General features: G+C 41.3%; 1 protein-coding gene across 3 annotated transcripts in view; it reads right to left on the bottom strand.

Annotated features, from left to right (window-relative positions):
* Positions 1–12,156, bottom strand: part of CADPS2 (calcium dependent secretion activator 2) — a 280,371-nt gene extending 268,215 nt beyond the window's left edge. For all 3 annotated transcript variants that reach the window (XM_041405503.1, XM_041405505.1, XM_041405506.1), the window contains exon 1: positions 11,784–12,156. In XM_041405503.1, coding sequence (XP_041261437.1) covers positions 11,784–12,107 — 324 coding nt within the window. In that variant the 5' untranslated portion in view covers positions 12,108–12,156. The remainder of the gene's footprint in view (positions 1–11,783) is intronic.
* Positions 12,157–12,442: the final 286 nt, after the last annotated feature.

The following is a 12,442-nucleotide window of genomic DNA, read 5'->3' as shown; positions in this document are numbered from 1 at the left end:
ATTGTGCTCACATCCTTCTCCCAGGATGCGAAGACATCCAGAGTTACAGCACACAACCTTATGGGACCAAACAGATGCTAATCCATTCACTGCAACACACAGCATCATGGGACCAAGGGCAGCCTGATGAATCTACTGAAGCTCAGAACAGCTAAAAGGCACAAAAAGACACTACAAAGACATGGGTATTTCAGGTCGGAGATTGGTCCCTCTGTGAACATGAATCCCACATAAAGAGGAGCTCACTACAATGATCATAGAGAATCAATCACTGAGAATTAAATGTCACATCTGTCTTAGATGGACATCACACAGCAGTGGGTTGATGCCCAGCCTAACTACTTCAAGACCCATGTCCCCTTCATGTGCACCCCAGCAGTCTGGGACACCTGCAGCCTCCCACCTCAGACTCCAGCAGAAACTTAGAACCAGTCCAGGAAATTGCTCCTAGGGTTTAATGCTTCCAAGCATTTATTTTTATTTATTCCTAATCTAAATTTATATATATATGTGTCAATGTAACTGAGCATTAAGGCTAATAAAAGCAGTTTAAATTAATAAATTATGGAATGCCAATTAGGTGGGAATACCCAAACAGATGCCTGGCTAAAACTTTACCCCTGATTAGCCCCTTTAAAGAACTGCTTAGGATTAAAAAGCCTTATTAATTGAGCTTAAGAAGAAGATAAATCTTTAAACTTTCAATTTTTATTCTGTCAGATGCAATTTCCATATTGCTGTTTTTTCAAGAACATCAAAAAAATCACAGTCCATTTGGCGGCCCATACACTTGACAGCCAACAGTTGCTACAGACACACATGCTACTAATCAACACAGAGGATGCTACCCAGAGGGCCTCTGCAAGCACCAAAGACCTCTCTCAGTTCCATCAGCAGTGAACTATTGCAAAGCCAACTATTAAAACAAAATACCATGTCGGCGTGTTTCACAAGGTTCTGTTGAAGTCACACATTAAAAAAACAGTTGAAGAGAGCATTTGATATTGAAATGCCAATACTACTCCTATTTTACCTGTCATTCTGCCCTTATTAGTGCCTGCCTCAGCACTAGAAAGCATAAGCACAGCAAACTTGCAAGTCAGTTCAGGTCTATCTGCAGGATTAGATTTAGTGGATGGCTCAGGGTGTCACAATATTTTCCAAGGGCACATTATTTGCTCTCTGAAGATACTCTTGAAAATGACTTCTTAGTCATTAATTATTCATTCTATTTCTTATAATCAGTTCTTTTAATTAGTATCCCAGGCAGCTTTGCTGAGGAGCCCACACTCCCAGTAATTAGGGGCAGTTTGTTGCCCCTAATTAACTTCAGACATAGCAAGACTCTTATTACTTTGTTATTTCAGCTGGTTTTATGTTTGCATTGCATATGCTGTCCTGCTTTAATGGCTCAGAAAGGAGACTCTTGTGTCCCTGTTGTGCTATTTATCTCATTTAGGTTCCATCTCTCTTTCTTGACTCTATTAATTGCTGTATATTAAATCTCTCTGACTCTCTGAAGTCACATCTCCACTGGCAAGCAGTGTAACACCAGAAAAGTACATCTGTACAGTGAAACAGAACCTGCCAGCCCGTACAGTCTCCTACCCTTTCGTGCTGCTTTCTATAGTTAAGTGCACTTGTAACAGACACAGTCTGTAATACAGCAAGAGGGTCATGTATGGAGGCTTCACCCAGTTTGCTGATTTTATCATGCCTCTGTGGCCTCTTGAAGGCCATTCTGGACTGAGTTCCGACCAAATGTTGTTAGCAATCAATAGGTTAATAAACCATCAGAGTTTAAATATCCAGAACACATAAAACAGATAGAGGTTTAGTAATAATCTGAATAATTTTGTTATTTTAAATAAATTATATTTCTCTTTCTTACACGGGGTTTTTCATCTACAGACAGTAAAGTATATTAAAGCAGCAGAAAGACTGGTGTAATCCAGTTGCTCCAATTAAAGTTTGAGGTAGAGTCAAGCAAAGACACCAGCAGCTCTGTTCACAGCATGCTACTGACCTTCTGGGCAATTCAGCAAGGAAAGAGGTTTTAAAAATTCCCCACCTCAGGCTATGGGTAGTGGGGGCAAAGAGGAGACGAACAAATTTTCATCTGGCTTTTAAAGAAGTCCTGTGAAGTACATCCTACACTCAGGGTGTCTGAGAGAGAGAGCCACACACAAAAATACTCGCACAGTCTGGTATCAGTGGGTCTGTGATCTGCAGAACAAACAGATTAGCTTTACATTACACAGCTAAGAACAACACTTCCTTTTCAGCGACACATGAGCAAAATACATCAATACATATGCATGCACAGCTGGATCTTGTAATTTTCAGCTTTCCACTGTAGGATATTTGGGTTTTTATATTCCAGGTGATAAAACAGAAGGCTTTTATTCACAAAATATAGCTAATCTTATAATAGCTTTATATGCCATTTATATAATTTTATAACATTTGTTATCACAGAAAAAGCCCTGGGAACATGAAGTTGTTAAGTACCTAAACACTTTGGATGGCAGAGGAAGACAATTTTAAAAGCCATCCTTAATCTCAAGTAGTGTTTTTAAAGTAAATTAATATGGGAGACAAAGTGTGCTGAAAAGAGCCCAAAGTCATACAAACAAGATTTTCAGAACTTGTATTGCAGAATATTTAAGCTAAAACACATCTATATACTTCATAACCATGTACTAGTATGCTCAGAATCTCTAATGTGTGGCTATGAGAATGATACTGCATTTGGAGATAAGTCACTGCAAGCAGAACCTAAGTGTCCATTCAGGCAAATACTCCAACAGCTAGCGGAATATTAATACAAAAAGAAAAATTCTAATGGAGTTTGTTAACTTCCATCTCAACATAAAACCACTATTTACTCTTAAATCCCCACTGGTAAAACACTGAAAAATCCTCTGCCTATTAATGACACTGTAGGAAGGAAGAGAAAGGGGAACTGATTTCTATGATTTAATATTAGATCTATACCAAACAACATCTTACTTTTTTTTTATTTCTTCTCTTTGCCTACGCTCCATCCATAAGGAGGTCAAAACAATAAAAAAAATTAAATCGTCAATATTAATATTTTAGCAATAATATGTACGTGATGTATTACATAGCTGGAGTGGAGAAACATTTGTAGAACACTTCTGAATAAGAAATAACCTTGCTACAAGGCCTCAGAATACATAATCTACAAATAAATCAAGGAATTTATGAGCAATAGGCACAAACTGGGGATGTTTCACAGCAAAAGCCAGCAAGATAAATATTTGGTGTAGACTGCCTGAAGGTGAATTTTTTCTCAGAAAAATAAAACTCATGAATTCACCATTAGAAAAACCTAAACATGTAAAACAACTCCAACTTTCTGCAGAAAAAAAACCCCAGTCTTCCCCAGTGCACTATACGCTACTGCTTTGATTTTCATGCTGTCCAACTTCTGCATACCATTTTTCTCACCAGTTCTTTGCCCTAGCGATTCTGTATTATGCTAACATGGATTTTGAGACTATTCCCTTATTTACCAGTTTAATCACCATCCTTTTTTCTAGACCAATCTCTTTCTTGCAAAATCACTCCCCAAGACATTCCTCCTTCATTTCTGTTTCATACTGAAAAGCATAACTCTCATGACCAATCGCGTTCTCTGCTACAAATTCATTCCTCTTCAATTTTATCATTGTCCTTGCTGAACAGTTACTCTACCCCAAAATTAATTCAGTTTCATACACTTTCTCAGCACCTTCAACTTAGTCCATGAAACTCTTCATCACTGGTGGCTATTTCTCCTCTAATCATTGCAGATATACACCATCTCTTCAGAAGTCCCATTTATGCCCTGTGTATTTGTCCTTTCTTCCACATCCTTGGCTATGGCCCAAACAAGTCTACTCAAAGTATTAACCTAAGGACTCTTTTTGTGTCTATCACTCAGAGTATCCCTCCAGCACTTTCATTACACAGAAACTCTATTTCTAAAACCCTACAGACAAGACAATTGAACATAAATGAATAATTAATGATTGAGAAAAAAATGGAAACAAAGTTGCTGAAAAATTCTTGTATAATCACCTTCTCTTTTTCTAATTTTGATTCACCAGGTCACACATTTAAAGTACTCACTGTAGCTCTGTTCATTCTTCACAATGCTGTTAATTAATGCTTTTCCCCTTCCTGACAGGAAAAACACTCAAGACCATTCTTGAGCACATGCATACAAGCACTTACACTTGAAGAGAAGCATATGCTTTATTACCTCACTGCAAAACAAATAAGAAGCAGAAATAAATTCTATTGAGCAAGTACCACCAACTTCTAGGGAGTTTTAAATACAAAATGAAAAGCCTTCAATGCTTATGGCTGAGAAAATAACCTTCAAAATGCAAGCTTAAGCTGATGCAGCCTGGTACCGACATGCAAACACTATCTCTCCTGCTGCTCAGAGTTTCCCACACACAGCAACAAACTGAAAACTGCCTTTTCACAGCTGCTATGCTGAAACCTGGGAGAATCAGCTGCAACCGCACAAGAACTGGGCTGCTTTCAATTCAGTGACAGCACTTCTAGGCAGAAATGGGCACTGGAGACAGGCACTAGGCAAATGAGAAGGACTCCAGCAGACTCTGCTCCTCACCCTGCCTCCCATCCCGAATGGCAAGAGCCAGAAGTCGCGGAGAAGTCTGAGTGCCAGACCTGTGCATGCCACTGCCATCAGCTGGCAGCAAGAGGAGTAACTTGGAAAGAAATACAGGAGGCATGTTTGCAGCTAATGTGCCAAAAAAACCTATATGAAAACTGACTTCAGGATTAAACGTTTAAAAGCCTTAGAGACTGGCTTTAGACAGAGAGTAATATACTAACTGGGGCTCAGTACAACTGAATATAGAACCAGAGCCAAGGCATAAAGACAAACACTCCAAAGCACATCCCTCAGCAAGCAGAGGTGAGGTGGAGAGCCAAGGACTTTCCTAGCAGACAACAAACACATCATCCTGTCTTCCTCTAAGGACACCTCCTGGGTCAATAAAGCAAGTCTTGTCCCTGAGCTATTAACCCTCCACTAGCAGCAAGGGAAGCAGCAGGAAGGAGGGATATGTCAAGCTAGCAAAGTAAGGGACATCTACACACAAAGGAAAAACAAAGATAAGAGGAGAATAGAACACAAATACAAAGGTACATTATAAAAGCAAACCAATACATACTGAAGGCAACTTCAGGATGATATTCACCAGTATTAAAAAGAAATGGTACAAAGCCAAAAAGAGAAAAACCGACTCTAATAACCAGCATGAAAATGGAAAGGCAGTTGGTTAGTAGTGTCCCCAAACATCAACTGGTGACAACAGGTTTGCATGGGGGAGCAAGAGGAAAAAACTGAAAATTTGCTATTACAGGAATACATTGCTCAATGAACAGTCAACTAGCAACAAAACAGTATTTTCTGTTCTGGCAATAGTGTACAGTTAAAGACAGCATGTAGTAATTGATATTTTGATATATTGCACCTCAGGCAAGTAAAGGAGTGTGGTTCAGAGGGGAAAAAAGTGCTTTCCCCAGCTTTGTTATTCCACAGCATCAGTGAATATATTTCACAGATGATGTCTGAGAAAGTATTAAAGACAAGATGAGGTGATTTGGTATTTCTGCCTCTCAAGCACCAATTACAGCAGTTCAGAAACACAAAATGCAATGTGAAAACAACAACTGCAGAGGGCTTAGAAATGCAAGGCAGCCCAGCCAGACAATTCCCCTCTACAGTCCCTGAAGAGATCAACTGATCCTTCAAACTTTCCCCCTCTCAGCTCCCCTCCAGAAAAAAACCCTAATAACTAGTCTTCCACAAGCACTTAAAATGGGGTATTTACCAACAGAGTTAACACATTTGTCAAACTATGTGGGTGACAAAAAAAAAAGAACCTGAGGTCATGCATTCAGAAAACTAAAAATAAAATTGTCCCATCCAATAATAATAACTACTCAAATTTCAAAGGCAAGTATCGGCAAAATAGGCATTGAAAACAAAAACAACAACAAAAAAATTAAAAAAAAAAAAAAAAAAAAAAAAAACCAACCCAAAAAAAAAACCAGGCAAAAGAAGAGAGTGATAGATTTTTCATCATAGTAGGCCAGGTTTGCAGACTGTCCAAACATGTTCACTTCATTACACAGCTGTTTACCAATATGTGGTCTTCCCAGCACACTGCCAGCTTCTGGCCAAGCCACACTGATCAATGCTGAGCTGATAGGCCAGAAGAAGAATTTAAGATTAAAACAAAACTCTGATGGGTTGTCATTTCTGAAGTGGCACTGGTTATTAGGAGGCTTTGCTTTTCTCATCACCCTTCAGTACTTCTTCAACCATGGCTGATTCAATTGCCCATGGGGAGCAACTTTCCTACTGCAGGTAAAACCAACTTCTTCCCCAAACAGCTGGTCTCACTGGGGTAGAAAGATCTATTTGTGTATAACCTTGTCTCAACATGTACACAGGTCTGTAGGCTACTATATTATGGGTTTTGACAGGATTTACCAGAACACTCTGTACTCACTTGACTAAAAATTAAAATGATACACAACTTAGAGCACGAGGACAACGTGTTATGGGGAAAAATAAGTAAATAAACTTGATTTAAAAGAACTTTCTATGACACCACAAAAATAACTAAAAATGTGTAAAGGAAGCAATGAAGGTAGAATTGGAAGACATGTTCCTAGAAAGATCTTTAGCAGAATTTTGACCAGATGAACAAGTTTTATAGCTATGTTTTTTCCCTGAAACGCGTCTAGAGTTTCTGAAAACAATGGTTTTGGATGTATTCTCCTTGCTACTTTAGCAGTGCAGAAAGCAACATCTAATGAAGCATGTTCAGAGGCCAAGAGACAATTTTTCTTTCCCAAAACATGCTTAGCCAATAAATAAGCAGGTACACATCACCAGCTCAAAAGCAAGGAGATACAGGGCTTGAGGTAGAAGAAAGACAAACATTGGGAATAAAAGTGCAATCCAGAGAATGAAGTTTATCCCCATAACCAGTATTTCCTGACAGTGTTATGTAGTGAACACATATTTCCTGACAGTGTTATGTAGTGAACACATTATAAACTTCTCCTTTACAGATAAAGTCCAAGCAAGAAGAAAGAATGAATGCACAAAATTCAGATGAAAATAAATTACTGATTACTGCTCCTATTTTTGAGAATTAACCAGAAGTCAATGCTTTTGATCTACTCATGATTTAGTAGCCGGATGGGAGAGAAGGAACGGAAGGAAAACAGGTCATCAAGTATTCAGGAAGTAAACTCAGTTATGAATTCTACATGGCCAGATCAATTACTTCTAACACCTATCACCTATGAAAGCAAGACATGAATTATCAGCTTTGATGCAGTAAGCTTTTCATACATTAAAAAACCTTGTTTAGCCTAGGAGTGCTTCTCCCTTAGTCTTGGATTTCTGTGCGGCTACTTGATTACTAGAGGAAATTTTAAAATGTTGAGAAAGAAAAACACAGGAAAAACAGAAAACACACTTTTTTTTTTCTTTTTTTTGGGGGGGAGAGTTAATTGTAGTACTTTGCTGTCCCTTGCTTCCCCAGGAACTCTGATTCATGTCCCTGATACAGGACCTGACTTTGGTTCTGTACACTCACTAAGTACAACTGGGTGGGTACATATGAGTGTACAACTGATTAGTATAAACAGCAGTTACCAGGGCCATCACTGACTCAGTACATATATACTCATATATATCATACATGTTCACATATATCACTTTCCCCTGATGGAAGACAGTGACAAGTGAATTTCTTTCCCTAAATCTCATTCTATGGATAAATTCAATCTGGTGGTTTGAGATTGGGTTTGGCTGGGGTAAGAGAACAGAAGGAAGAGGAATGGGCTTAGTTAACGATTGTCTTCTCTTTTGTTGGGACTAGAAACAAGGAGGAGGGAAGAGGCAGAAGAAAAAAATAGTGAAATATGTTTGAGGGGACTCATAAAAAGGTGATAGCTACAAAAGAGTGACAGTCACTTTAAACCAGGGACAGACAAAATTTGCTTTATAAAAGAACAATATGTAATGATCCATATTTCTCTGCAAAGTGGAAAATACATGACTAAATGTTCACAAATATCTATTGAAAATATGTTACTAAATACATACTAGCCCTTCCCTGTAGAGCTAACTCCCTCTTTACCAGGATATGCTACCTCACCTTGAAAAATAACACCATGCTTCAGTCCCACACCTCCAATATTTGATTATTTCCCCTTCTCTATCAAAAATCTACCAGCAACCACAATAAGGAAGGATATAATAGTAGGTCATCAACTAACTCTGAGCAGTTAAAGAAGAGTATTTCTACAACATATGCATCATAGAGACTAAGGAAAAAACCACAGAGCCATATTATAAAAGTATGTAATTCAGCAAACCCTGGGCTAAATTATATTGAATTTATCATTAAAAACAAGATAGAGGAATTCATGGACTCTGGCAAATTATGCCAGTTCTTGTTTTTTCTTAAAGTTTGATTTTCTTTTTTAGTTAACCTTATCTATCACAATATAGCAGAGCTAATTTTACTTAGAAGAAGGAAGAGGAAAGGACAACAGAGGAGTGAAACACTGCCTGCATTCAAAATTCTTTAATTAGTATAGCAGAGTCCTTAAGTACGGTGGTTTAAAGACACTATATAGTACATTTTAATCTGACACTAAAGCAAGAATATAAGAAGCCAGCCATATTGTAACCCATTTCCTTACTGACATTACAACACAGTTGAAGATACTCGATATATGAATTCCATCTCATTCCCTTACTGCATAATATGTTCCACATTAAAAAGGAAGCAAACTGCATTCCTCAATATTTGCTCAGCAATATGCTAAATGAACTGGCAGAAAGAACAAATTACTTCTGCTCTTAAGCAGGGTGGATACTATTATTAGGCTCTTGAAAGACTGCTGGTGCAAAAGCACTACAAGGAGTTCACAAGTTGAAACGACACAGCATCATAGGCTCTCATTCCAAACAATACCTTGGATAACCCATGATGGATAAGGCATGCTGTAGCTAACAGCTCCAGTTACATAACGCAGGTAAGGAACCTCAGGCCAGCTCATAGTGGACAGCTGGCCACATGCTGTCACACAAGTCAGAACTGAAGCAAAAGAGCAAGAGATCAAATCCATATCCGTATCCTATCTTAGCAGATAGAGAATTAATTCATGAAATAAGACAGACTTTTATCCCATAGACTATGAGTCACAGAATCACATAATGGGTAAGGTTGGAAGGGGCAACAGTGGGCCATCCGGTCCAACCTCGCTGTTTAAGCAGGGTCATCCCAGAGCACATGGCACAGGATTGCATCCAGATGGTTCTTGAATATCTCCAGTCAGGGAGACTCCACAGCCTCTCTGGGTAATCTGTTCCTGTGTGCAATCACCCGCACAGTAGACAAGTCCTTCGTCATACTCCAGTAAAGAAGTTCTTTCTCATATTCAGATGCAACTTCTGTGCATCAGTTTCTGCCTGCTGTCTCTTGTCAGACTACTTTGCACCACGAAGAAGAGCATCCTCTTGACACCCTCCCTTCAGATACTTATATACTTTGATAAGGTCCCCTCTCAGTCATCTCTTCTCCAGAGCACCTGTCACACCTCCCAAAGTGTCTTCCTTCAGGACATGGTTTAAGACAGGTGGTTGTACTCTCGCTCCCAAGGTTGACACGAGGCCACCATGCAGCACGGAGAACAGAAGTCAGACATAAAAGAGGGCTCCTTCAGATGGTTCTCAGCAATCCCAAACTATCAAAGCAGGTTCTCTGAACTCTCAAAACTCATAACCAGTTCTGTTACCCTACATGCAGTAATTTACTGGGAAATATATACAAAATTGTCAAGTAAGAGGAAGGATGGTTATGTGCATTTCATTAGGTCTACAGAGAAGCACAACTCCTCAGTGAGAAGACTTATTTTTTGTCTTATGTCTTATTTAAAAACACTATTTCCTGACCAAGAAAAGACAAGTCATATTTGTTCTGCAGCTATATTTCTAAATATGACAAAAGCAGCTTTGTACGTACAGCAATTAAAGCAAAATCCAGAGTTCACTTAAAAATAGTAATTAGCAAGAGCAATATTTAATTAGAGGTATCAAGTCAGTTTTGTCAATCAGTCTGTTCACTGCTCATAGTTAAATCCACAACAGTTTTATTTCTGCATTTGCTGCACATCAGTAATCTCTTTTCATACATTTTATTAATAAAAATAATTAATACAGTAGCTATTTTTAAAACAGTTCCTATACTTAGTGACTTAGATCAGTGAGAACTTCTAAATGTTCAGAATCTTCTGCAATTGATGGCCACAAGCTGCAACTTGGAAGCTGATTAGGAAAATTTAATCAAGAGAAGGGCAGTGGAGCAGTAGAGCAGGTCACACAGGTTGTGAGACCCCATCCGTGGAGGCTTAAACCTAGATTGATATGAACACTACATCAAGTCTGCTTTGGCTTTGCCCAGCGGGAAGTCACACTTAGAGGGATTCAGATATCTCTTCAAAATATAATTTCTATGATGATTCTGTGTTTGGGCATGGAATTTCCAGTGAGCTGAAAATTATTATTTCAGATTTTCTTTGGCTTTCTGTTTACAAGATGTCTCTCTTCAGGCTCTAGCGTTTAAGTACCTAACACATAATAAAAACAAAATAATCTTCCAGAAACAATCCTATTACTATCATGTTGCCAAATTAATTTGTCTGAGAATTCACTAAACACAATTACCTACAAAAGGCATACTTCAGATACCCCAAAATATTTAGCACTGGATTTTACAAACCCTTAGACATATGGAAGCATCAAAATCATAAAAGCCAACTAGAATTACATAATTTTTGTGTCCTCTCACTATCCTTCTGGAAAGTGACGTAGAATGGGGTTTTTGTTTGTTTCTTTTGTTTTGGATTAGTTTGTTTGGTTACAGATCTGAAAGTAAATACTCTTTTTTTTTGACCAAACATTTCAAGAACTGAGCTTTTAAGCAGTTATCTGGAAATGTAATGCCTTAGTCCAAAACTTTAAGTGTTCTACTTAATCAACAGCTCAAAATTAACAGAGAATAAGCATAAATACCTACACACACCTGCCAGTTCTCAAAAGCTTGTTTTTCACGTACAAGACAGAGAGAACAACTTTGGTCAGCCTTCATTAGAAGGCCATTCTCACCACAAACACGCATGTTGATTGCTTCTATGCACAGAGCACACTCAGTAATTCATTAAACAAAATAGTTTTCTCGTTCACCTGTGTTTTATGCCTTAATTTGCTCGGGTTGGGTACAGACGGTCAGAACGCGACTGGCAGGAGGCACCTCTGAAGGTTTAATTCCAGCCATCAGGCACCGCCGAGAAGCAGGAATACATCCTCCAGCGCAGAACGGCCCCAGCGCGCCCGCTCCCTCCGCTCCTGTGCCCTTCGCACGGCGACTCCGAGCGCAACTCTAAAAACTTAAACGACTTCACCCGCGGTGACTGATGGATTTCTAGATAAAGGGTGTGTTTTGGGCAGGGCGCGCTGACAGCCAGCCCTGCAGCAGCCGCTCCCCGCGCCGTGCCCGGCCGGTGCCGCGGCCCCGCTCAACCTGTTGCGGGCCGGAACGCCACGGCGGCGGCGCGGCCCCGGCGGGCGGGACGGAGGGCGCGGGATGGCCCGCGGGGGACGAGCGCACACGGCGGGGCAGGGGAGCGGGGAGGCGGGGGCTCACCTTCTGCTGCCGGCGGGCCATGTCCGTGGGCTGCTTGGCGTTGAAGGGGTGCGCGATGCACCTCGCGATGAACACGTAGAGCTGCAGCCGGAGCCGCTTCTCCCGCTCCTCTCGCTGCAGGCGCTCCTGCTCCTCCCGGCCCTCGCTCAGCACCGAAGGGCTGGGGCTGGCTGCCCGTGCCGCCCCGGCCTCCCTGCCCCGCGAGTCCCGGGGCGGCTGCGGCAGCGAACGCGGCGAGCCTCCGCCCGCCGCCACCAGCACGTCCCGCCGCTCCTCTTCCAGCAGCTCATCGGACTCCTCCTCGCTGGAGGAAGGGTCCAGCATCGCTCTCGGCGGGCGCGCCCGCGGCCGGGCACGGAGCGAGGCGGGGAGCAGCGCGCACCTTTCCGGACACGTCGAGTTTACACACGGACTGTTTCCGACCCGCGGCGGCAACCGGGCGGGAGCGGCGGGGCGGGGAGCAGAGGCGGGGTTTGGGAAGGGGGTCGAGCCTGGGTTGCCGTGGGAATTGCTCCGAGCGGCTCCCGGCGGAGGCAGAGGCGGGACTGGGGCCGGGCTAACATGTCCGCCCGCCCCGGCTAGCGCTGTGGCCCGCAAGTGTCCGGGACGGGGTGGGCAGGCCGGGCTGGGAATGCCATAACACCCCACCTGCCAACGCA

The sequence above is a fragment of the Onychostruthus taczanowskii genome, unplaced genomic scaffold (genome assembly GCF_017590055.1).
Source record: "Onychostruthus taczanowskii isolate IOZ18803 unplaced genomic scaffold, ASM1759005v1 scaffold23, whole genome shotgun sequence".
Classification (NCBI taxonomy): domain Eukaryota; kingdom Metazoa; phylum Chordata; class Aves; order Passeriformes; family Passeridae; genus Onychostruthus; species Onychostruthus taczanowskii.
Note: the sequence above shows the minus strand (reverse complement) of the source record. Positions and strands in the feature narration are given on the sequence as shown.